Consider the following 25,181-nt stretch of genomic DNA (forward strand, 5'->3'; position numbering starts at 1 on the left):
GCACGACTCAGTTTAGAAGATCATATAGGAGTCATGGCCAGGGGGGCATTTGCCCAGGTTCGCCTGGTGCGCCAGTTGCGCCCCTATCTGGACCGAGATGCCCTTGAAGACCACCCAAAGGCTTCAACTGGTGCAGAATGCGGCTGCGCGGGTTGTGATGGGAGCGTCCCGACACTCCCATATTACACCCCTCCTGAGTGAGCTGCATTGGTTACCGGTTGTCCTCCGGGTGAGATTTAAGGTGCTGGTTCTTACCTATAAAGCCCTACATGGCTTAGGTCTGGGATATTTGCAGGACCGTCTGCTCCCAGGAACGACTGCCCATCGCCCTGTGCGCTCACACAGGGAGGGCCTCCTCAGGGTGCCGTTGGCCAGACAATGTCGACTGGTGACCCCCAGGGGGAGGGCCTTCTCTGTGGGGGCACCTGCCCTTTGGAATCAACTCCCCTTGGAGCTCCGGATGGCCCCGGATCTCCGTTCCTTTCATCGCGACCTTAAAGCATGGCTTTTTCAACAGGCCGACCTGGACTGATGGAAGGGAGGTTTTCTTAATTTTGTTTTATTGTGTTTTTAATTGGACTATTTATGGGATAATTTGATTTAATACCTTTTAATGTTTGTATTTTGTGTTATCGTTGTTAGACACCCTGAGTCCTTTGGGATAGGGCGGCATACAAATCCAATCAATCAATCAATCAATAAAAATTCAAATAGAAAGCAGGCTAACAATGAAGCAGGCAATCAAATACATTAATCAAGGAACTACCAAGGACAAAAACAGATCCCAACTAAAACCATCTTCTTGAGCATGCTTTTAGACCTTAGTGTTTTACAGTACCTTGTTATTCATTTCCATTATGCTTGGATTTTTGTGTTATGTTTTATCATGCTGTTATATGCCCAGAATCTTTTAGGACCCAGGGAGAATATAAATACTGGAAATAAATATTAAAACTAAGATGATGATGATGCTATCTGTTCAACTGTGTCAGATTCTTAATGATTGTATAGACCTCTCTCCATATTTTCTTATCTTGTATGGTTTCTTTCAGTTGTTTTATGCTCTGGCTGGGGTTGGCTTAGCCAACATGATTTTTGGCAGCCTCAGTTTCTTTTATCACCGTCCATTCTGAGTATATCTGCCTTTTCCGGTTAGTTTAATCACATGACATGGCCAAAATCAGTAAGGCAGAATTTTATGATTTTTGCCTTCCGGTGAAATGTCTGGTTGTATACACTCTTGTACTTGCCATCTTTGTTGTCCAAGCAATACACAGGAGCCTTCTCCAACTCCACAGCTCAAACAAGTTGATTTTCCTCCTTTAATAGTTTTCTCATGGTCCAAAAACTAATGTAACAATACAGTAATAATACATTATAATAGTATAGGTAGCTAACACTCATCATCCTCCAAATGCTTTCTAAAAATTTTATTTTTACTATTTTTCAGAGGATCATTACTATGAGCACTGATCTGACAGTGAGATCTTGGTAATGAAACACTATTGAGAGATGTGTTGGAATGCATATATCAGTTTCACACACAGAAGGCAATCTTAAAAAAGCTAGAAGCCAAATCACATAGGATTTTAAGGTGAAAACCAATACTCTGAATTGCACTTGCTGATGTATAGAAAACCAGGCCCACAGTAGTCAGCATTAATTGCAGCTTCTTGGTGGTCTTAAAAGGCAGACCTTTACACATTACCAATCTGGCATGACAGTATCTTCATTTTATTATGGGAAACGGGTAACCATTGTCATTACAAAAAACAGCCTAGTCATATTGTATTACAAAATCTTCAGATAATGAATTTTTGTTGTAATTATTTTTTCACCATTAGCTATGCGGACTAAAGTTGCTAACAATTATTCCATAACACCCTAAGCATCACAGACACCTTAATCCTGTTATAGCTTCTTATGTTTCTATTTTTGGCAAGTGTACAAATCACATCTAAAAATTACTTGTAAGCACTTGTAAGTCTGGATTATTTCCAGGTAAATATACAGAAAGTATCAGAGTAATTAACATTTCTCTTCCATCAGGCTGACCTGGACTGACGATAGGGATTTTTAAATAGAATATTTTTAATATTTTATCATTTTATCATTGGGGCTAGTTTAATCTTTTTTAACATTTGTATTATTGTGTTTTATTGTTGTTAGCCACCCTGAGTCCTTCGGGAGATAGGGCGGCATATAAGTCCCAAAAATAAATAAGTTAATTAATTAATTAATTAATTTATATCAGGAAAAAAGGGAATCTATACTTACCAAGAAGTATTTAAGTACAGTTGTGATTTTTTTTTGGCTATTCTTACAGCCTATGCCCGACAGGATTTGGAATTATACAACATATGGTGAACCATACAATGAGGGGAAAAATATTTGATCCCCTGCTGATTTTGTACGTCTGACCACTGACAAAGAAATGATCGGTCTATAATTTTAATGGTAGGTTTGTTTTAACAATGACAGAAAGAATAACAACAAAAAAATCCAGAAAAATGCATTTCAAAAAAGTTATAAATTGATTTGCATTTTAATGAGTGAAATAAGTATTTGACACCTTCCGCAAAGCATGACTTAGTACTGGGTGGCAAAACCCTTGTTGGCAATTACAGAGGTCAGATGTTTCTTGTAGTTGGCTACCAGGTTTGCACACATCTCAGGATCTTTGCAGATCCTCTCCAAGTCATTAAGGTTTCAAGGCTGACGTTTGGCAGCTCGAACCTTCAGCTCCCTCCACAGATTTTCCATGGGATTAAGGTCTGGAGACTGGCTAGGCCACTCAGGATTTTAATGTGCTTCTTCTTGAGCCACTCCTTTGTTGCCTTGGCCGTGTGTTCTGGGTCATTGACATGCTAGAATACCCATCCACAATCTATTTTCAATGCCGACTGAGGGAAGGAGGTTCTCACCCAAGATTTAATGGTACATGGCCCCGTTCATTGTCCCTTTGATGCGGTGACGTTGTCCTGTCCCCTTAGCAGAAAAATACCCTCAAAGCATGTTTCCATCTCCATGTTTGATGGTATGGGGGGTATTCTTGGGGTCATAGGCAGCATTTCTCCTCCTCCAAACATGGTGAGTTGAATTGATGCCAAAGAGCTTGATTTTGGTCTCATCTGACCACACTTTCACCCAGTTCTCCTGAATCATTTGGTTGTTCACTGGCAAACTTCAGATGGGCCTTTATATGTGCTTTTTTGAGCAGTGGGACCTTGCGGGCGCTGCAGGATTTTAGTCCTTCATGGCATAATGTGTTACCAATTGTTTTCTTGATGACTATGGTCCCAGCTGCCTTGAGATCATTGAAAAGATCCTCCTGTGTAGTTCCGGGCTGATTCCTCACCGTTCCTATGATCATTGAAACTCCACAAGGTGAGATCTTGCATGGAGCCCCAGACCAAGGGAGTTTAACAGTTATTTTGTGTGTCTTCCATTTGCAAATAATCGCACCGTTGTCACCTTCTCACCAAGCTGCTTGGCGATAGTCTTGTAGCCCATTCCCACTTGTCTCTGACCTCCTTGGACAGCTATTTGGTCCTGGCCATGGTGGAGCCAGAAATCTTACTGATAGGGGATCAAATACTTATTTCACTCATTAAAATGCAAATCAATTTATAACTTTTTTGAAATGCGTTTTTTTGGATTTCTGATTTTTTTTGTGTTATTCTGTCTCCCACTGTTAAAATAAACCTACCGTTAAAATTATAGACTGTAAGTTACTTATCCATGACTCAGATGTAACTGCAGAAGATAGACTCTAACCCAGGGGTCTTCAACCCCCGGTCCACGGCATGCCAGAAACTGGTCCACTCAAATAAGTGAAGCCCCATTTGTAAGATTTAGGCAGCAAACAAAACCACGCACCCTCTGGTCTGTAGAAAAACCTTTCTCCATGGAACTGGTCACTGGTGCCCAAAAGGTTGGGGGCCACTGCTCTAACCTGTTGCAAATGCTACCTAGAAAGACCACAAACTGGATGAATTGTTTTAAATAGCAACTTCACATTTACTTCATTACAATAAAAATATTTTTTAAGATTTTGTTATGTATATCTTGCAACAATTTATGTACTGCTGTACAGTAAATAACAAATTACAGCAGTATATATTACAGTATTGTCATCTAGGTAAACTTTTACCTGATTTCCAGATTAATTTGTTTATAACTACAGTCTGTTCTGAAACAAAGAACTGTGAAGATGATTAAGTCACTAGATGCTTATGCATTCTAATTTTATAGATCCTCTAAACAATCAAGAAAAATATAAGTGATACTTTTAATTAATCTGAAATAATTAAGATCATGACAATTATTTGGAAAAAGCCTATAGCAGAATAAAATAATCACAACTTTACTTTCTGCAATGTTCAGTTGAAAGGGCTAATTGATAGCTGCTTGAAGCCTAAAGTTTTATATGGGTATTTGACCCACCCTCACTTTTTTTTGATAATAAGAACAGCAAAAATTAACACCTATATATATATTTTTAAAAAACCAATCTATTAATCTTCAATGCTTCAGTAAGTTCTTTGCAACAGTATAATTGATCCAATCCAACAGAATTTCCTTTTTGAGATAACTATTCACTTTTTAAATTTAGAGACAATATTACTGCAAGTTCAGCTAAGTAGAAGTTTCAGAAATCCCAGAAATCAATTACTTCACTATCATTTTTGAAACTAACAAAATTGAATTTTAAAATTTATACCAGAACTATAATATTCACACTAAAAGTATGTAATGCTAAATCTGTACATAAGGATATTTTGAACATAAGATTACTCATAAAAATGGAAAAATGGCTACAATTTTAGTCTAACCATATGTTCAATAAGTAGATTTTAGATTGAGAGATATTTGTGCATCATTTTGCACACTTCCTCATAATGGATTTAAAGTAACAAAACTATCAAACTGGATTGAAAGGTTCTATATAGTAATATTATTAAATTAAATTAAATAATTAAATTAAATTAAATTAAATTAAATTAAATTAAATTAAATTAATGCTTGCTTACATACAGAATTACCAAATGTACTTATATCTTGTACATTTTAAGAATTACATTATTTTTCAAATATTGAAACCAAATTCTGGGAAAATAGAAAAGAGCAGTACGTATTGTTTCTGATTTCTAATAATAGTTTTTAAATACATGGCAATTATTATCTAACACCACAAAGCCAATTTCAAAAAGAACAGAACAGAAAGGGTATCTCTGAGTAATCTGTACGATATACAATTGTAGGCACATTACATAGTGAAAATATTCTAATTCTAATTACTATATCAGTTGAAATATGCGAACAATTTTCTAGACCACAATTTTCAAGAAAACTCAATGGCTGCTTTAATACAATTAAAAGAACATAGAGAATAAGCAAATAGAAGCAGAAACAAAGTGTTTTATACAGGGCAAGGAAGAGAAATATTTCCAGTCAACCAATGCAATCTAATAAATGCATGTTAAGAATAAGTAAGGGAATGGGCAAGGGAACACTTTTAATTATTTTCGAAGAAAACCCTACTTCTATCCCTTTTATTGAATCAAAATGCTACATCCCAGACTTCAAAGCCAGATACTTTTAGATGTCATTAATGAAAAGTATTCTGAGCACCAGGAGGCAATATGTGTCTGGTTTCATCAGGGTTGGGACTCATCAAGTATATATAATTACAGATCTTTTCCATTGGGTTTATCAGGAATTGAATTTGTGGGCAATTGCATTTATAAGATTATTCCTCAAAATGAAGTCAGCAAAACAGCAGTTCAGCAACATTTTAAAAAACAAAATAAATGCCCCATTACTACTATAACTGCCTCCAAAAATATATTCTCGATTGCCTCCAACATCTCCAGGCCTATCAACTCCAGTTCTGCTGGCACTGTGCTAGCTCCAAACAGCTGACCAGCACGACAGGTATTGCTTTGCAACTAGTAATTATTTTTAAATTATCAATATGATCCTTCTACAAGTTATACCATTCATTAGCATTAGGAAATATTCAGTCCCAGTGGTCAATGCTATTGCAGGGAGGGATATGTAGAGTCATTAGAGGGCATGATATAATGTAACATCTGCACGTGTCTCTGGTCTGAAGCTTAAGAAAAAGTGGACTGTATATACCACGCTAAAAAGAAATGTAAAATAATTACAGTGCAATATTTTCTAGAGCAGAAACAGGTAACATTGTTAGATCAGTTACTGATGACAGCTTAAAATCCTTACCAAAGATTAGCCCACAGTAAATTCTCATCTGCCTGAGAATTAAATCATACTGAAAGCGTTTTGCTATAATTACGACCCACACTGTGCATAAAAATAGACGCACAGGAGGAACGAATCAGAAAGTAATCTTTCACACTATTATTCAGTGCTTTTTTTTGTAAAAGAAAAAGGTGCCGGAACTCACACGTCATACAACCTGCCTTGCCTACCCTACAAGGTTCCATCCAAAAAAGGTGCCGGAACTCCGTTCTGAGCGTTCTATGAGAAAAAAAGCCCTGCTATTATTCAAAATTACGGGACAAAAGAAGTAGAAAATTAAGCTTAATCTTTTAAAATTAAGAACAGAGTTTACCACACCTACAGACCGAGAGTAATTCTTGCATTTGAATGCGCTCACAGAGAGCTACATAACTACGTGTAAAATCAACGTGATCAGGAAAAAAAATCATGAAAGGAATCCCTTTCGGTAACATCTAATGTTGTCACTGAAGGCACGTTGTTGGTGGGAGTTGTTGCTGTTGTATCTACCAACGTTCAATGATACAGGAAGGAATTAGCCTAGTCCAGGGGTAGGCAACCTTGGCTCTTTTATGACTCGTGGACTTCAACTCCCAGAATTCCTGAGCCAGCACAGCTGGCTCAGGAATTCTGGGAGTTGAAGTCCACGAGTCATAAAAGAGCCAAGGTTGCCTACCCCTGGCCTAGTCAACCCACTTCCTCTGCAGTTTGGAGTGAACAGGCCTCAAGTATTTAGCCCAGCAGGAGGCCCCGTCCATCAACCAGTCGGAGGGAGGAACCAGCCCGCTGTCACCCGCGGACACAAAATGGCTGCTGCGGGGCAAGACCGCAACGTTCCGAAGCCTTTCCACAAAGCTAAGCGGCAGCCTAAGTGACGACCGGGCTAACTCCATCGCGTTCAAATTCCCAGAAACCAGAGGGCGAGGTCCACAAGAAAAAGGTCCCGGGGCGCGGCTAGGATCCGGGGAGGGGAGATACAAGCCTTTCCTGTGGGTGAAAGGTCAGAGGGGCGGCGGCGGCGGCACCAGGAGGAACTACTACTACTACTACTACTTCTACCGCCCAGCACAAGCATAACGGCATCCTGCCACTACAGGGCACGGAAGAGGCCGCAATTAGGAAACACGACGAAGCCGCCTGGCCAGCCAAACCTCCGAAGGAAGGGAAGGCCTCTCTGACCTGGGATACCACCGGCGGCGCTTCACTTCTCTACCCCCCCCACGCGCCCTCTCCTCCTCTTACCTGTCAGGCGCAGCTGCAGCTCTTTAGGGTTTATTTGTCGGTGGCGGCTCCGGACCTGGGAGGTCAGAGTTCGTGACCCCGCCGCCTACGTTCGGTCCTGTCCCGTCGTGTGGCGTGGCGTAACGTTCTGTTTCCCCTCCCCCTTCCGCAGTAGCCTCCGCCGCCCGCAGAACGGCTGCGCATGCGCAAAGGAAGCCCATCGCGAGGGAAGAACGAACGTCACCGTGCCGGCGAGGAAAGGGAAGGAAGGAAGGAAGCGTTTTGCCTTTGGTTAGCCCAGGGGTAGGCAACCTCGGCTCTTTTAGGACTCATGGACTTCAACTCCCAGAATTCCTGAGCCAGCATAGCTGGCTCAGGAATTCTGGGAGTTGAAGTCCATGAGTCCTAAAAGAGCCGAGGTTGCCTACCCCTGGTTTAGCCGTAACAATGAGGGGAGGGGGGCGGAGAAACTGTGTGAGAACCAGCTAAGCATTTTCTCGCGGTTTTTCCTGTCGATCAGGTTTATGAAGCAGGCGAGTGGAGAGAGCTGTTGGAATGTCCATTCAGTATTACGTGCAATTTTCAGAGACACATTTATTTATTTATTTTATTTTATTTTTTTATTTTATTTTATTTTACTTTACTTTACTTTACTTTACTTTATTTTATTATTTTATTTTATTATTTTATTTTATTTTATTTTATTATTTTATTTTATTTTATTTTATTTTATTTTATTTTATTACATTTATATACCGCCCTTTCCCGAAGGACTCAGGGCGGTTTACAGGGTAATTAAAAACCAAGATACAAAAGTTAAAAACAAATTTAAAAAAATTATATTTGTCCCTGTATAAATAAAACCCCAATTAAAATAAGATTAATCCTCAGCCTGGGCCAGAGAGCTCGAAGAGCCAGGTCATATTAGGAAGACTTTTTATCACTTGGAAGCCCCTGGAGGACTTAGTCTAGGCTTGGACACTAAGAAGGATTTGATCGGATGGGAGGCCACCATTACTGTAGGCTTTACTGGGAAATCGAGGAAGCACTTTCCTGCGTTGCCAAGAAACTGTACACTTGGATCCGTATAAGTCCTTGGGGTCAAGATTGGAAAGCATCTTTATCTGACACGTTATTTAGCAGTCTTTAGTTTAGAAAGTCGTTTTTGTCCTTTATGAGCGATCCCTTTTTACTTAAGTTTAAACTTGAGATATCAGAATAGAAAGCACTGCAGGCAAAGTTTCCAGATACTTCCTCAAAATCTGTTTGCTGTCAAAGTTAGAAACTATCAGAGCTTACTATTGGCACCACGTTATCACTAAAGGGGGCTGTTTCTTTTTGCTTACCCCTTGTGAAAAGGCTTGAACCCACCCTTTTTCCTTTAATTGGAAGGTTAAGAATATGATTTATTTTGTTTTGTTAGGTTGTTGGTTTTAAGGACCATATTTGCTTGGGTAAAGGGAAATAAAGATCAGTGTCATCAGTAGGAAGGAAAGGTGAAGAGATCGGGAAGTCAGAAGATGATTAGTGACTGCTCCTGCTCTCTGCTGGTTTCCCAATGGTCTTGGGGGAGCATAGAGATCTCCCCCTCTCCACTTTGAGTGTTAATCAGTGCAGTTTAATTTGGAACATGAACAGTCCTCATCACTGAGGAAAAAGGCTATCTGGTTTTACATCACTCTGACCTAGCAAGGACTCACATCTCATGTCTCTCTCTACCTGGCAAAGTACCACTCCAAATGATTGCACAGAGAACTTACTTCTCAATATCCTCTTAGTGAAATGCTCTGTAAAAAAAATTCAGATGGTGGCTGGACTGTTCAAGGCTAATCTGACTCAGTATCCCTTGTAAAAGGTTGCAATATGTTGGAGGATACACCTGCTGCAAATGACATGCCACAGTTTTTGACAATTTTACTGAGCTTAAGAGATTGCCATCTGATCAGAATTTAAGAGGTCAGCTTCAATTATTGTGACCTAGAATTCAATAAGATATTGATATGGGACTCATTTCATGATGCCTATTCAGATCTATATTTTTATGTATTTTTATTTATAAACCACATTTGAGTGGCATGGTGACCTAGTGGTGAAGATACTTGCTTCACACTTAGAAGTTTAAGAGTTCAATCCTAGGTAGCAGCAGATGTTTCTTAGGGCACAAAGAAAAAATATCTGCTGCACACTCCACATAGGTGTCAGGAAGGACATCCAGCCAGCTCCACTCAGTTGTCCCAACTCTACCCCTAAGTGACTATAGGGTCATAAAAATTATAAGCACCTTGATAGGGTGATGGTGGAGGGTGTACAATCATATCGTCAATACAATATACAAATGAAAGGGGCAATAAACTAAGAATATAACAAATAAAAATTTCCCAAAACTGCATAGTTCTCACCCAGCAGCTGGTTGAAGAACCAAGTTTAAATGCCTATTGAACTTTGGGATATACTATTCCAGAAGCCAGGTGCTTTAAGAGGAGACACGCAGCGTACATCTTATCAACTGGCAATGTTTTAAAATTGAAATCTGAAGCATTCCGGTTGTGTGACATCTTATTGAATGGACAGAAAGTCTCAAAGTCTCAAATACCCAGGCCTTTGTAAACACAGGCTTTACAGGTCATACTCAGCACTTTGTTATCTGGAAACTCATTGACAACTGGTACAATTCATATAGCAGAGTTATTACACAGGCACATATCGCCATTATTGCCTGTACAGCCATATTATGGATCAGGTATAGCTTCTCAGTAGTTTTCAGATAGAATCTAAAAGGTAAATCCAGTTAGTGGTCAGTGCCTCTTTATTGAGGACATTTATTGCCTTGAAAAAACTAAACTCATAGATTCTAAACAATAAGCACGCAAAAATAATGTCTTGGGAAAGATTTCAGCCATTTAACTACATGTATGATTGAAAGATTATTTAGATCTTTTATACTGTGGTTTCAACAGTACATAGCACAGAAAATCCATACCACTGTGCTCAGATTCTTGTATCTGTATGTCACTTTTAATAATACTAACGAACTGATCTTGGGATATTGCTGGAATGGGTTGAGTATTTGCTAGAAAGTTGCAACTGGAGATTTATTTGTCCCCATTACATTTGAATTACGAGGCTCAAGAAGGTTCTGTTCTTCCGGAACACAAAGTGGTGGCCTGTTGAAAATAGTGATTCAGAAATGTAAAATTGTCATCAGGAAAGCTGGTGCATGACAGATGACTTGAGGTTGTGATGAAGTGGATAATGGCTAAAAATCTGAAGCTCAGTCCAGATGATGGTTATATTATTGCCAAATCTGGCAATAAAGTGGTAGCCAGTGTTAGACAACATAGCACTCCCATTGTGCATAGCTCAAGGGTTCTTTTCAATCCCTGGAAATTACAGTGTTTTTGGTGGCCAGGAAAGCTGGTGGCTAGTTTTGATTGCTAGCTTCAGCCCTATTAAGTTAGTTTCTGTGTCTCATGTCCTAATAGTTTTTGTAATTATTATAATGTACTGAGGATAAAACAAAAATACAAAGAAAAGAATTGAACCCACATGAACTGCAAAAGTCATATGATAGTGAAGAAACTTCTGTGAACTTGGAAGAACTATCTTCAGCTTTAAAAAATAGTTTTTAGAAACACAATGGGCAGCTATTTCATTTTTTCTTTTGATTCTAATTGTAAATTTGCTGTGATTTCTGGATAAAAAATATTTATGCCTGAATCAGGCATATACATAAAAATATCTGAATAAAAAAAATAATCATCTTATGGCTTGCTACCCAACTGAATAGCTAATGTTGCTTGACTATCCAAAGGGATAGATTATATTCTTACCCTTCCATTCCAAATATTTAGGCTTTTCCTGCTAAGATATTTTATTAATTTTCCAAGAAAGAGTCAAGTTCAGGCGTTAGTGAGAAAAGTTTCACACAAAATCTTCCATATATAGCACCAGAGATTGATGAGATGCAGCGTTATGGAATATTAAAAAGATGAATAACATTGTAAGAGATTAATATGCAATTGATCATTATAAAGTGACTTGTAGATTGCTTCATGTAGGCCAATTAATAAACTTAAAGTTGTTTCAAATATGAAATGTATATGTGTGGTAGAATGCAAAATAGTTCAGTAGATTTACCAAAAATTAAAGCAAGAAATCATAAAAGCCTACTGAGAAATCTTGCATTTTGCATATGTGAAAATTGTCCTTGGAACAGAGCAGAGAAATATCTTGTTCCACTTTTCTGTCAAATGATACTGTGGTTTATAAGGTTCTGCAGTGAAGGAAACTTTAAAATTCAGCTTGAGTTTCAGAATGATTCTGACCATTAGCAAATGTAAAACAGTAGCAGAGTTTAATAAATAACATATTTTGTATGACAGCAAGTATTCACATTTCTTTAAAAATCATTATGCCTGAACCAGAGACTAGGTTCAGACCACTATTTTTGAAAAAGGCATTGCCTAGGCCAGGGGTCAGCAACCTGAAACAGCAAAAGAGCCACTTGGAACCGGTTCCGTCACACACACCAAAAAGTGGGAGCTGCAAAATGTGCGCGCGCATGCATGCATGCGCGCACATGCACAGAACAAGGCAAAAAGTGCACCACCCTGATGCCCGCGCCGCATCCTGAGCTGCACGCACCTGTCGCCGCCCGGTGCCACCAGTTTACCGGGGGGGGGAGACTCGCAGGCCGAGACGACTGCGGAGGGCCGCGCGAAGACGAGGAAGGAAACGGCCTTTCAGAGGATCCTGCCCAGGCCCCCCTCGGAGGCAATGGGCCCTTCCCCGGCCGAAGGAAGCCTCGTGAGCGTCTCCTGCAGAGTGGCTCCCCCGAGCCGGGTGGCACCTGCACTGCCACCGCCGCCGCAGGTCTCCCTGGCGACGGGCGCTGGGTTGCAGTGCCACCTTCAGCCTGGGCGCCGCCAGAGCCAACCGAGCGCCCTCCCCCTCCCCCCCGGGGCCTCCAAACCTCTGCGTTTGACGAAGGCAGCAGCTCTCTAAACGGGGCGGCGGAGGTTTGGAGAGCTGCGCAGCTCTCCAAACCTCCACCTCCCCATTTGGAGAGCTGTTGCCTTTGTCCGCATTTGAAAGAAACACAGATGAAGGCAGCAGCTCTCCAAACGGGGAGCTCTCCAAACCTCCACCTCCCCATTTGGAGAGCTGCTGCCTTTGACCATGTTTCTTTCAAACGCGGAAGGCAGCAGCTCTCCAAACGGGGAGGCGGAGGCTTTGAGAGCTGTTACCTTCGTCCGCGTTTCTTTTGGGGCTGAAAGAAACACGGACAAAGGCAGCAGCTCTCCAAACCTCCGCTCTCCAAACCGACCACTCCGGGCCGCTCGCATTTACGTTGCAGACTTGGCACCACAAGAGGAACCGCTGCCTCTCCTGCCGCCAAATGCCATGAGGCTGATCCTCGCGCAGTGGCAGGGATGGAAAGGGGGGGTGCGCCAACCCTGCAAGCACCAGAAATAGCAGCTACAGCACTTTTAAAGCCCCCCCACCCTCCGACCACTCCAGACCGCTCGTATTTACGCTGCTGACTCGTGGGTGCCGCAAGAGGAACCGCTGCCTCTCCTGCCGCCAAACACCGCGAGGCCGATCCTCGCGCAGCGGCGGGGATGGAAAGGGGGGGGGTGCGCCAACCCTGCAAGCAGCAGGAATAGCGGCTACAGCACTTTTAAAGTCCCCCCCACCCTCTGACCACTCCGGGCCGCTCGTATTTACACTGCAGACTCGAGGGCGCCGCGAGAGGAACCGCTACTCACCTTTCCAGTCCTCCCGTCTCTTCCTCCACTGCCAAGTGCAGTCAGATTGAAGAAACAAAGAGGTTTGTGGGCAGTCCCACAAACAGCTTGTGGGCGGTCTCACAAACCAAAGTTCAACCAATCGATGCACTTTGCAATTTTTTGTTGTTGTTGAGAAGTTTGAATTGATTATTTAACTATTTTAGTGCCAATTTTTTTTTCAGGACTAAACATGGTGGAGGAGGACTGGGAGCCGCAGGGGACGGCTCAAAGAGCCGCATGCGGCCCCAGAGCCACGGGTTGCCAACCCGTGGCCTAGGCCAATTCATTGAGTATAATGTACAGAACTGCAATATCATTGTCATCTGCATTTTCTTTAAAACCAGAATGTGCTACAATATTGTGGCTTCTTGAAAAGCTTCTATCCACCTATTGGAAAAAGAGAAAACATTATTTTAATAACAAAACCACATCCCCATCCCCATGTACACTCTCATTAATCTGCCCACAAGCCTCTTCACTGAGATAGCAAGGTGCTAATTGAGGCATCTCTCTGTTGTAAAGAGAAACACATGGTTTTGGTACGTATGAAACAAGCAGCTTCTTTCAAACCCTTCCTGCTCATTAGGAATCTTTTTTTTAAATCACTCAGAAGTTGCTAGGCAAAAGGCTGGAAACAAGTAAGATATAAGATCAACCTTTAGACTTAAACTATAATTTGCAGAAAAAAGCATTTGCTAAGAATAAGTACTTTATGAACAAAGGGAGTATCTGTTCTGAGGGTTATCTATTCTCTAGGAAAATAGGAAAAGATATTTAATTTCTCTGCTGTATCTACTGGTTAATGCTTTGTTTCAGATAATTAGGCTCTCTACTTCACGTTCTATATATTTTCTATGGGAAACATGTTATCTGCAATGTTAGTTGCTCTATATTTTTATCTGCTACTGAATGTTTTATAAGTGTCTATTTAAAACAGGAAAAAATCCCTTTTCATTTTATTTCTTTTTAATAAAAGTTTTGGTTCCATTTTAAATTAAGAATGATTGTTCTGTCTCTGTAAGGTGGGGTTGATTTTTTTTTCTAGTCAGCCCCCTCCACACAGAGGGCCAGCAGATATTACTGTTACAAAATTTATTTGCATTTGCAATTTTATTTTGTTTATTTTACTTGTCACTATGGGTGCCATATTTTCTCATGTGCCAGGGTTGGAGGAATACACACACTGTGTGTGTGTGTATGTATATGTATGTATGTATGTGTATATATATATATATATATATGTATGTACAGTATATGTGTGTGTGTGTGTATAAATAATTGGATATATTCAGCAAATTGGAATATTTAAGTAATTGGCTCATTTATCCTGATTTAACATAATTACAATCAAAGCCACACTAGAGGATGTTAAAGTTAGTTACCTTGAGGTAAGATGGGAGGTCTATAAATTTCATAAATAAAAACCATGCATAATTCTAAATGAAAAATGGTCAAGACAACAGGTCTGAATCCAATTCTTGCAATAGCACTCTACTTTTGGAATTGGCTTTTGAAAAAAGAGATGGTTTTTTCCCCCTGTATTTTTGCTCAACTTAAGTACAAGTAACAAATGCCTGCTTTTTTTCCTGCTAAAATCTAATAAAAACAAACTTCATTTACTCTAGTTTTTAGGTACTTCACTGGGAATACTAAAAAGATATCTATATGTTGACAAAATAATTTCTGTACAATCGGAATAATCAATAGGATCACAGTCAATACTATATTTTGAAACTGTCTCAGAATATTCTTAATTTATAACTTAACAGATATATATAACTGGGCACTTACTTTTGTGCTGACTGGGAATCATCTGATTTGAATATGTAAAATAAAGTATTTTTGTGCAATAAATGGAAAACTTTAGATTCTAAGTGTTCATCTTTAACTTCAGCAACTGTAAAACCCAGTAAAGGTTGGCTCTCTAAAGCAGCAACATCCTAATATTAAAAGGAAACCCAGAATTAGATGTGATGTTTCATTTTTGAAACAGTGAAAATACCATACAAGAATGTTTCTTGCAACTCTAGACCAATACTAAATCCTGAATTTGATTCTAAATGTCCCAATTGTGACCAAAGGAAGTATTTTGGTTCAGATCCTTCAATTATTTAGCTAATGACTGAATACACAGCATTTCTACTTTATACTTCCTTCCAAACTTAGAAGCATGAATAGAACGGTGATAACTCTCTTCCACTAATGTGGTTAGCCTGGTATATATGCTTCACCATCATTAATTTAGAATGTAATCACTCATCAAAACTAGTTATCTTTTTTAGGCTTCATGAAGTCACCCAGTTCCCTTTAAATCTATCAGAATTGCTGGCTATTGCTATATCTGAGAACAGTGAATTCCAACTATATAGTGCTCATTATTTTGTGTGAATCATTTTACTTAGTAGGTTATTTTCCCCAGTGATTTGTTTAAAGATACTCTCTACATTCAGCTCAGGTGGCCCTCACTTAATGACTGATCAAAATTATGACAGTGCTGAATGAAGGGACTTATGATCCTTGCCTGAAGTTATAAACATTGCAGGCTCCCCACAGTCACGTGATTGTGTTCTGCAATCTGTTCACATTTATAACAGGTTACCTAGTGTTCTGCATTCATGTGATCACCATTTGCAATCTTGCCTACCAGCTTCCCCAGAAAATCAGCAGGGAAGGTTCCAAACTACTGTCACCTGCTGAGAGGACTCCCTCTGGTTTCTGGTGGCTGGTTGACAAAGGTTCATCCAGAAATGATAGCTTGACAACATGATCACTTAATACCATAATGAGGAGTGCTGGGATTCTGCTTATTGAGAGAAACAGTCATGTGACCTCTCACTTAATGACCACTTCCTCAATGACTGAGAATTCCGGTGTCAATTGTGGTCATAAATCGAGAACTATCTCTAGTCTAGGAGTGCAATCCCAACATTCTGCTCATGACGTTTTTTCAGCTTTTCATTTCTTACCTCACTAGCAGCATATGTGTACAGCACTTTATTTTTTATCACAAACCACAGATGTTTCCATGGTTTTTTGGTGCCCTTTGATCTGTACAAGTAACCACTTATTGAAGAATCTTCTGTATTAGCCGATACCTACAATGAACACAAGTATGTAGTTTAATTACAAGAGAGTGTAGTATAATTGTTCCTCTCCCTGGTGTACTGATTATTATCTTCATTATAATCTGCTGAAAACATAAATAGTTTAAATTAAGTATAATTGCTTGCTACATTTATATATTTTGTTAATTCACTGTCCAAATGCCCAAGTTCTGTTAGTAAACTGGCCTTTCAGCAACTTTAGTGCTCTATTGACACTTTCAGCATTTCAAAAAAAAACAACCTAGGAATCAGTCTTTCTCTCCTGCTAATTAGTCCTCCTTCAGTCAAGTAGAGAAGGGGCCCCCAGGCTACAGACCACTACTTGGCTGTGACCCTTTTGAAACCAGGCCACGCAAGTGGTGGGCACGTGTGTGTGTAGCTCCACATGCACGAGCAACAGGCATTCATGTGAAGCTTCACTTGTGCAAGAAGCAGGTGCTCACGCACAAAGCTTCATTTGAGCAAGTGGAGTGCTTACGCCTGCTGCTCACATGGAACCATCCCCTTCCCCCCAACACTGGTCTACCAAGCCAGAAAGGTTGGGGACCACTGAAATAGAGAACTATTTTTTAAAAAAATATTTTACAAATGCAATATAGAGAATAATGTTTGATTCAAATATACTATAACAAAGCTATGAAAAGTCTTTGTTTTATTTGTTTGCTTACTTCTTGAACTCTTATTTCATGTTATATTCCTAAGGGCCTTTAGAATGAATGAATGAATGAATGAATGAATGAATGAATGAATACAATTTACAATTAGGTCTTATATTAAAATCTGATTAAATAGATCAATAAGATACATATTTTAGCTTGCACTCTCTGAACCAGAATCTCAGTAAGAAGTCATTGAACCCAGAGGAATTAAACTGAATGAAAATTTCAGAAAAGATATTTTCTAGCCTCTCTAGACATACCAGAGGTTGTGTTACTTGGTTTACTATACTCCACTTTCTAGTTAGTCTTCTCATTACTGTTTTTCCTCACAAGTAAGACAGTATTTTTTTTATAGTTGACTGATGCGGCAATTCTACATTCAACTAAGATCAAACCAATTTCAGACAATGGGATTTATTCCTGGGTAAACAAGAATGTGCTATAAAGGATATTTTGCTATCATTCCTTTTGCATCTGAGAATACCTGTGGGGAATATGTCATTTTTAAGATCCTTTTTTCAACAACATTTTTATTTTCAATTATACATATACAGGTTGCACATAATGGTTGTTGATGCCTTCTGGAAGTGTTCAACTATAATCTCTTTCACCTCCACATGGAGATATTAAGTACCCGTATATACTTGAGTATAAGCTGACTCGAGTATAAGCCGAGACCCCTAATTTTACCCCCCAAAACTGGAAAAAGTTATTGACTCGAGTATAAGCCGAGGCTGGGAAATGCAGCAGCTGGAGGCTGGATCCCCCGAAAGACGTCTCTGCTGAGATGAGAGAACGGGGTGGCAAGCCGCCGAGAGAATGGGGCGGTGGAGTGCTCCGCCGAGAGAATGGGGCGGCTTGCTGTTCTCTCGGTGCAGCACGGCAGAGGCTGGATCTCGCGAAAGAAGTCTCCGCTGAGCAAGAGAATGAGGCGTCTCAGCGCCCATTTTCTCGGCGAAGACTTCTTTCGGGGGATGCAGCCTCTGCCGCCCCTTTCTCTCAGCTGCCCAGCTGAGAGAAGGGGGTGACAGAGGCTGCATCCCCTGAAAGAAGTCTTCGCCGAGAAAATGGGTGGCAAGCTTCCACCGCCCCATTCTCTCAGCGGAGGCTTGCAGAGGTGGCGGCGGAGCTGCGCGCGCAGCTCTCCAAACCGCCGCAGCCCGTTTGGAGAGCTGCTGCCTTCGTCCATGTTTGATGAAAGCAGCAGCTCTCCAAACTGGGGGGGGGGTGGAAGTTCTTTTTTTTTTTGTTCACTGGAGTATAAGCCGAAGTGGATTTTTCAGCCCAAAAAGTGGGCTGAAAAATTCGGCTTATACTCAAGTATATACGGTATCTAAAAATGAAGCACACTATAATTCATTATTTTGATGCTATTGTTAAATGCAATTCAGCTTGATCAGATGGTGGATAAAAGCATCAGATTTCTTTCAGCACAGCATCCATACAATTCCTATTAAAACTAAAAAAATTACTAGCATTTACTTTTCTATAAAGGCAAGTTTTAATGAAAAATTAATTCATATTAAGAATCCCAAAGAAAAGTTGAACACAGGCAAAACTCAAATTTTAACGTTCTCTAAGTGGTATTTTGTATTTCACATAACATTGCATAACATTCTTCCCGAGACAGATTAAAAATTAAAGCAAAAGAATTACATCAGATGCTAAAAGGTTTCAGACAACAGGACTAGAATATAAACATACTTAAATCATATAAATAATTTGTGTTCAGTAAATAGTATGAGGGAGCCAGTCTGGTGGAGTGATTAAAAGCTTCAGGCTAGAAACCAAGGCACTATCAGTTCTAGACCTGCCTGAAGAAGGCAGCTGGTGATCTTGGGCCAGTCACTCACTTTCAGCTCTAAGCCCATGTGAGGGAGGATAGGGATCATCAACCAATCACAATCTATCTCCAAGGCAGATCTGATACTAGCTTATACAAGCCCCATGATAAGAGAGCTAATCTTGAAGTGAAAGAGAAAGCTTAATTGGATCAAAGTTGATATCAAGGCATTATCTAGCTTTCTGAACTCAGAACAGGCCCAGCCTTAGAGAAGCTCCATTTTCTCCTCTACCCAAGATCCAGATAAAATTCTGACCCAATATGCAGATCTATGTCATTCACTTAGAAAAATTTTAATAGCCAAACTTCCTATTAGAAACTGTCAGCAAGTAAGTTAAAATTGATTTGATTCTGCTTATGTAGCAGAAAGCTATTGAGGGCAGCAATGAGTCAGACCGTGGGACACCCTACCAGGAAAAAAAAAACAACCCCATGCTAAAATGCTAAAAATTAGGCATAATTACAAGAAATCATTAATCTTTAAAAAAAGTCTCCCATAGAGTTAAAATATGGTGAGATCTGGAAGTTTTAGGAAAAAGACAATTTTCTTCTGGAAAGCTATACCAGGTTTATTGAACATACTGTAAATTGCAACTTGATATTCCTATTGCAGCCTCAATTTTGGAGAACTTTTTTTTGCAGTTTTTCCCCCTAATGCTAACCACTGTCTTGCACACAAACAAATTACTGACACCGTAGCTTTTGAAAACCTTCCTCCCTGGCCTCCAATCCCAGTATCAGAGAACAAACGTATAATGTTATCTTTAAAATCTAATAAGGCACCTGTAGATTTTCTACTCCCAGAACTTTTTAAGACTCATATTGATTGGTGGGCCCCAATGTTAGCAGGGTGTTCATATAAATAATATAGGTTGAATTCTAGTCAGATAGGAAATCGCCATTATACTCCCCCTATATAAAAAGGGAGACAAACGTGACCAAAAACCTACAGACTGATAAGCCTTATTGGAATTGTGGCTATAGTGTATGTGAAACATCTGCTGAGCAAAACAAAAAACTGGGTAATGGAAATAAATCTCTTAATGGAGGAACAAGCTAGATTCAGACCAGAGTGCTCCACAATAGACAACTGTTTGAAACCTACACCACCTCATAACAATTAACAAATGGCAAGAAACTTTTTACCGTATTTATGAATCTTAGTAGGGCTTTTGATTCTACAAACAGAAATATTCTATGCTTGAAATTGACTGGCTTAAATATGGAACCCAAAGTCTTTATTCTTGGTTAAGTTTTTTTTACTCAGAAACCTATTTCAAAGTCCGTACAGGTATTAATGGTTCTCTAATGAACAGTATACCCACCCATAATGATGTCAAGATAGGATTGTATTCTAGCCCAATGCTTTTTAATTTCTGTCAGTGATTTACCAGGATTCCTGTATGCTGCAGATAATCATATGCCAAAGTCCCATGATAATTTTATCCTCTTATATGTTGATAACATGGTTCTAATGGTACATTTCCAAATAGACCTGAAAAGACAGCTGCAAAAGCTAAATAACTACTGTGCTCTTAATTCTTTAAACATCAATAAACCATATCTAAATTAAGGATATTTAATGGAAAAAGTGTGACATATATCTGGGTAATAACTGGGGAGCCTAATGAACAAATGATTTTTTTTACCTGTTTAGAGGTGGTTTTTACCAGAATTGGGTCATGGTTAAATCATTTTAAAAGAAAATCAGCAAGGGCAGAGGTAAGTACTCAAAGATTATACAAATTTAACTACAACCACTTGTGTACCTTGACCCCTATACTGAAAGTATTCAAAGCAAAAATAGTCCAATGCTGACCTATGTCCAGAATTGTGGGACCTTAATAAAGGTACCTCACATGAACAAGTTTAGACTTGTTTTTTAAGATGCATACTGGGAACCGATAAGAACACATCTACCCCTGTGGTCAGGTACGCATTCCTTGCACAGTCATTTAATAACTAAAATATTCAAATACTGGCAGAGGATCCATTCAATAAGCCTAACAGACTTTCCAAAATATGCCTAACAGAACAGATAAGTATGGCCCAGCCCAATTCCTGGGTCAATCAACTTTCCAAACTTATTTCACAACGTGGCTTTTCTACCTAGCATCTACTCTTAATGGCCTTCCCGGCAAAGGAATTTTTTAAAGAGATAGCCCTGGATATTAGCACTCAAACCAACATGGAATTAAAGGGTTAAAAATAGATCCCAGAATTGGCTAACAATAAAATGTTGGCTAACATTTTTTTTAACCTGAGAAATGCCTGTCATTGAATCTGACACAATCTTTAAGAAGGACCTATTCTAGAGCAAAAGTTATTGGTCTCCATGGCGAAATATGGTGCTTCCTCCACTTGCCTTTAGGGAACCTGGATATGTGGTATCCCAGCCACTGAAAATATTTCTCATGTTTTGTTTGACTGCCAATTATATGTCCCAATCAGTCTGAAATACTTTTGGAAAGAACAGTCCACTGGGATCCTAACCACAAATTGTCACATTTCCTTCTGGGCTCAAATGTACACAGAACTGCTAAGTTTATAACTAAGGGAGTGGTTTTATGAACCCGATACACTGAACAAATTGGGGTATTCTGTAAAGGAGATTCATTTATCTGATTAACGTCTCTTTGTATAAACTCATATATATTTTATCACTATTTCTTCCCAGTTTATTCCAAAATTATACTACCGTTATGTACTATATTTGATTTGACTTGATAAGACTAATAAATCAATAAACTATTACTATTACCACTCCCTCTGAACCCTAAGAAGGAGGCAAAGACAGATGAGTTCTGAAAAATTGACAAATTGACAGATCAGTTTTAGACCTTTCACCATCTTGGTAGATCTCTGAATTAAATGGGAACAAAAGTGATCAAAAGCTTACATGCTTTTGGAGTGCATTTTAACTGGGCCTAATGTTGCTCAACTATGGTTCTCAGTTTTGTAACAAACACCAGATACAAAATGCACCATTCAGCATTGTATAAAACTTCAAAGGGTGCCATTTCAAGGTTTCCTGTCCGCCATTGTGGCTTTAAGACAAATAATGGCTTTTCATGGTATAGATCTAATCACTGTTCCACTTTCATTAGCTGAGAATAAGGCAGGTAATCGTGCCTGCAGTCCCCAGAAAGAATATTGAGGGAGAGAAAGGGGGATCAGAAAGCAGAAAGAACAGAATAAAAATAAGCACTGTGATTCTACAGCTACAATCTTTGAAAAGAATAACAGGCAGATGTCAGTACATTTGGTCTCCATTAAGCAACAGGTCTTTATTAGTAAATACTGTAAATAAATAAAAAAGTGCTGAGAAGATCTGACATACTTCCTTCAGTGCAGCTGGAATTTTCTTCTGCTTCCTGCCAGATGGAATACTGTGCAATACTGTAGACAAAGCATTAGTTGGTGATCGGTGATTTAGTGGAGATCCATTTTTAGAAGTGTACATATTATCTGAAATTAAAGTAACAGTTACAGTTATTTCTGATTCAGAGAACTAAAGGAGTTTTTAATTTATCATTTATTAATTTTATAAACTATACATCCATCTCTGAGATTTGTATACAATATTTCAAAAACAGTTTGTAGCTTTTTAAAATGTCTTAATGTACAAGTGATTATATAGCTATTCTGAATGTTTTGCTTTCTCATTAATTCTGAGAGGTGGAATACTGGTGATCAAAGATTTACAGGTAAGAAGTTTCATCTCAGACAGATGCAGGGTTTTGTTTCTTGTTTTTTTAAAAAGTAACAGGCATTGTAACTCAATATGACTGACTGCAAATAATTCAAAAGAATAAACAAGATAGGTTTAATCAAGAGATATATTTTCATGCTTGAAATACCACAATACTATAAACTAAAAATGTTGCAAAATAATGTATAAATTTTGTATTTAGATTTCTTTTCTATTTAACTCTTGAAGAAATTAATATGTATGATACTTTAACTGAAAGATTACTATTGTAATTATAAAAATTCTAATCCCTGGAAAAAAAATCTAAATATATGAGCAACAGTGAAAAACAGGTAACATTTAATTTTACCCTGTTTCTGCAACTCTTGAAAGCAATGATCACACACTCTTGCGGGGTGATTTTTCATGTAGTCTAATCCATGTTTATTTGACGAACAAGCTTGGCAGATTATCTGAAAAAAGAAAAAGGTAATATATGCACATATATCTTTTTCAAATGCATTTGTGTCCAATTTTTTCTTCTTTTTTTAAAGCTAACAATATTAATTTTTTACAACCTTTCCACAAGCTCTGCAGTGGTGCCTTCTCCACGTCAGAGTGAATTCACTGGTACAAATCATACACATGGTGGCTCTGGTATCAGGAATCCAGATTGGAGCTTTGGATCCTATAGGTCTTTCTTCTTCTTTTTCTTGGTCTGCCTAAAGAAGAGTGAGAAAAAATGTGGTCAGAAAAATATATTTATAGGATGTAAACAATTTTTTTTTAATTTCTCATGTAGAAAACTATATATTACAGGCTCATTATCAATATCAGCACAATTTCTTTTGTAAAGCTATGGTGCTTGGGACACCATTTTAGATTTCAATGTTTATTAGAGTGGGAAATCATTTTTTTATTTGAAGGATAAATATTCTCAGCAAGGTAAAGAAGGCCCTCTTGAATATTATAAAACTAAAATTCAAAGCAACACATATTAGGAGCATTCATTACAACTACAGTACATGAAATGCAAAGTTAGAATATACTCAGCAATTGATTGCTAGGCCTTCTCTTGGGTCCCAATGTACAGAAAGAATGATAAGGCCTCTTGAGTGTTGAGTATGACATGGTTTCACAGTTTGTAATTTCCCATAAAAAATGTACCCCCTCTAGAAAGAAAGCCTACCTCTTCTAGACTTTTAGCAGGGTTAAAAGTAATTCTTTTTTTGGTGTAGTCTTCAATTGACTGAGAGATAGTTTTTAACCATTCATCTCTCTCTGTAGCAGAACTGTTGGGGTTAAATACACACACTAGTTAAGCAACTTCTTTCATAAAACATCACTAAGTAGATTTTCCTTTGACTTTATGAGGCCAAGCAACTATTGGGTTGGTTCTGTTTGTTTTTGCAACACTTACTTTGCTGAGAGGATGAAGGATCGTTCTACACTTTCTATGTTCAGTTCATTTTGATAAGCTTCATAGGTTGGCTTCTTAACCTGACAAGATAGTAGAAAGTATAAAAAGAGAAACGTTCTACCACTTGTCATGTTGAAAAATTAAACAAATGAAAGAATGACATACAACCTCACTTATAAAGCTGGTTTGCATGGCAGGACTAGCCATGCTATGGTTCACTAATTAATTTGTGCCACTGTTCTGATTGTGTCTGCTGGCAACATTTGCAAATGGTCAAGTCTAAGATGCTATAGAAACAAAACATGAACTGGAATTGACTTTAAAAAAACCCTGAAAGGAATAAGCCAATAAACCATACACAAGGTCAGTCATAGGACATGCCTACCTTTGGAACAGCCAGCAGATGAGTTCTCCTGAAATAAGCTGGAGCATGGTGCTTATTTGTTAGTGAGACCTGATAAGGCTGTATGATGTGAACTGGCTCAAATTATAGAACTGGCAATAGTCTAACATTCAGCCAGAAAATCTAGCAAGCTGTGGAAAGAACTTGCCATCTCTGCTGTTTCCCTGCACTGCTTTTTTATTACTACCAACCTTTTCTGAAAATGAGGCAGCTAACAGCTACCTACATTTGGCAGAATGTTCAGAGCAACTGATTTCTCAAACAGAAATTTCAGATTGTAATTTTGGTGCACAAGTTCAAACTATGCTTTATAAGACAAGCTACTGTACAAAAAATAATAATCACTCACTTTCATTCCAGCCAGTGATAGCATGTTGTTGAGTTTATACATTCCAGACTGCAGAGGAGTTGTATACAACAGGGTGTCATTAAACTGCAAAGTAAATTATTTTTTTTAATGTACCTGATACACTTACATATCAACTTACAACTATACAAGTCTGATGTGGAAGGTCTACCTCATCCCCATCTTAATGGGCATATAGCAGAATGTTGTGAATAGACATGACATTTGTCTTCTTCCTTAAGGCTTTTCCTGGCCCATTTTTCAACAGTAAAATTCAGATTTCAGTAATTTCTATATTTATGAAGAATATAAAAATTGCATTGATAAACATAAAAACATTAATATTAATGAGTAACTGTCAATTCTTTAGAACAGACCCAAACAGGAAATACATACTCCACAAGAAAATTAGAATTATATACTTTATTGAAATTGGTTAAA

The 25,181-nt window shown here is 38.8% G+C and overlaps 2 protein-coding genes across 5 annotated transcripts in view; both read right to left on the bottom strand.

Annotated features, from left to right (window-relative positions):
• NR2C1 (nuclear receptor subfamily 2 group C member 1) overlaps positions 1-9,432 on the bottom strand; it is a 46,680-nt gene extending 37,248 nt beyond the window's left edge. The window contains exons 1-2 of one of the 3 annotated variants that reach the window (XM_081331127.1): positions 7,507-9,423; positions 1,251-1,348 (exon numbers count right to left, since the gene is read on the bottom strand). The gene's annotated coding sequence lies outside the window, so the exon portion shown is untranslated. Of the gene's footprint in view, positions 1-1,250; positions 1,349-7,506 lie in introns of all 3 variants that reach the window. The other 2 variants (XM_081331126.1, XM_081331128.1) reach the window with 2 other exon arrangements.
• FGD6 (FYVE, RhoGEF and PH domain containing 6) overlaps positions 1-25,181 on the bottom strand; it is a 377,558-nt gene that overhangs the window by 291,642 nt on the left and 60,735 nt on the right. Inside the window, exons 13-21 of one of the 2 annotated variants that reach the window (XR_014026906.1) lie at positions 24,744-24,827; positions 23,992-24,071; positions 23,761-23,863; positions 23,150-23,293; positions 22,942-23,044; positions 22,221-22,348; positions 16,241-16,369; positions 15,066-15,214; positions 12,793-13,661 (exon numbers count right to left, since the gene is read on the bottom strand). Coding sequence is in view for 1 of the 2 variants with exons in the window: in XM_081331125.1 (XP_081187251.1) it covers positions 13,625-13,661; positions 15,066-15,214; positions 16,241-16,369; positions 22,221-22,348; positions 22,942-23,044; positions 23,150-23,293; positions 23,761-23,863; positions 23,992-24,071; positions 24,744-24,827 (957 nt within the window). In the remaining variant the exon portion in view is untranslated. Of the gene's footprint in view, positions 1-11,822; positions 13,662-15,065; positions 15,215-16,240; positions 16,370-22,220; positions 22,349-22,941; positions 23,045-23,149; positions 23,294-23,760; positions 23,864-23,991; positions 24,072-24,743; positions 24,828-25,181 lie in introns of those variants that run through there. The other variant, XM_081331125.1, reaches the window with a different exon arrangement.

This window comes from Vipera berus (genome assembly GCF_964194415.1).
Source record: "Vipera berus genome assembly, chromosome: 6".
Taxonomy (NCBI): Eukaryota; Metazoa; Chordata; class Lepidosauria; order Squamata; family Viperidae; genus Vipera; species Vipera berus.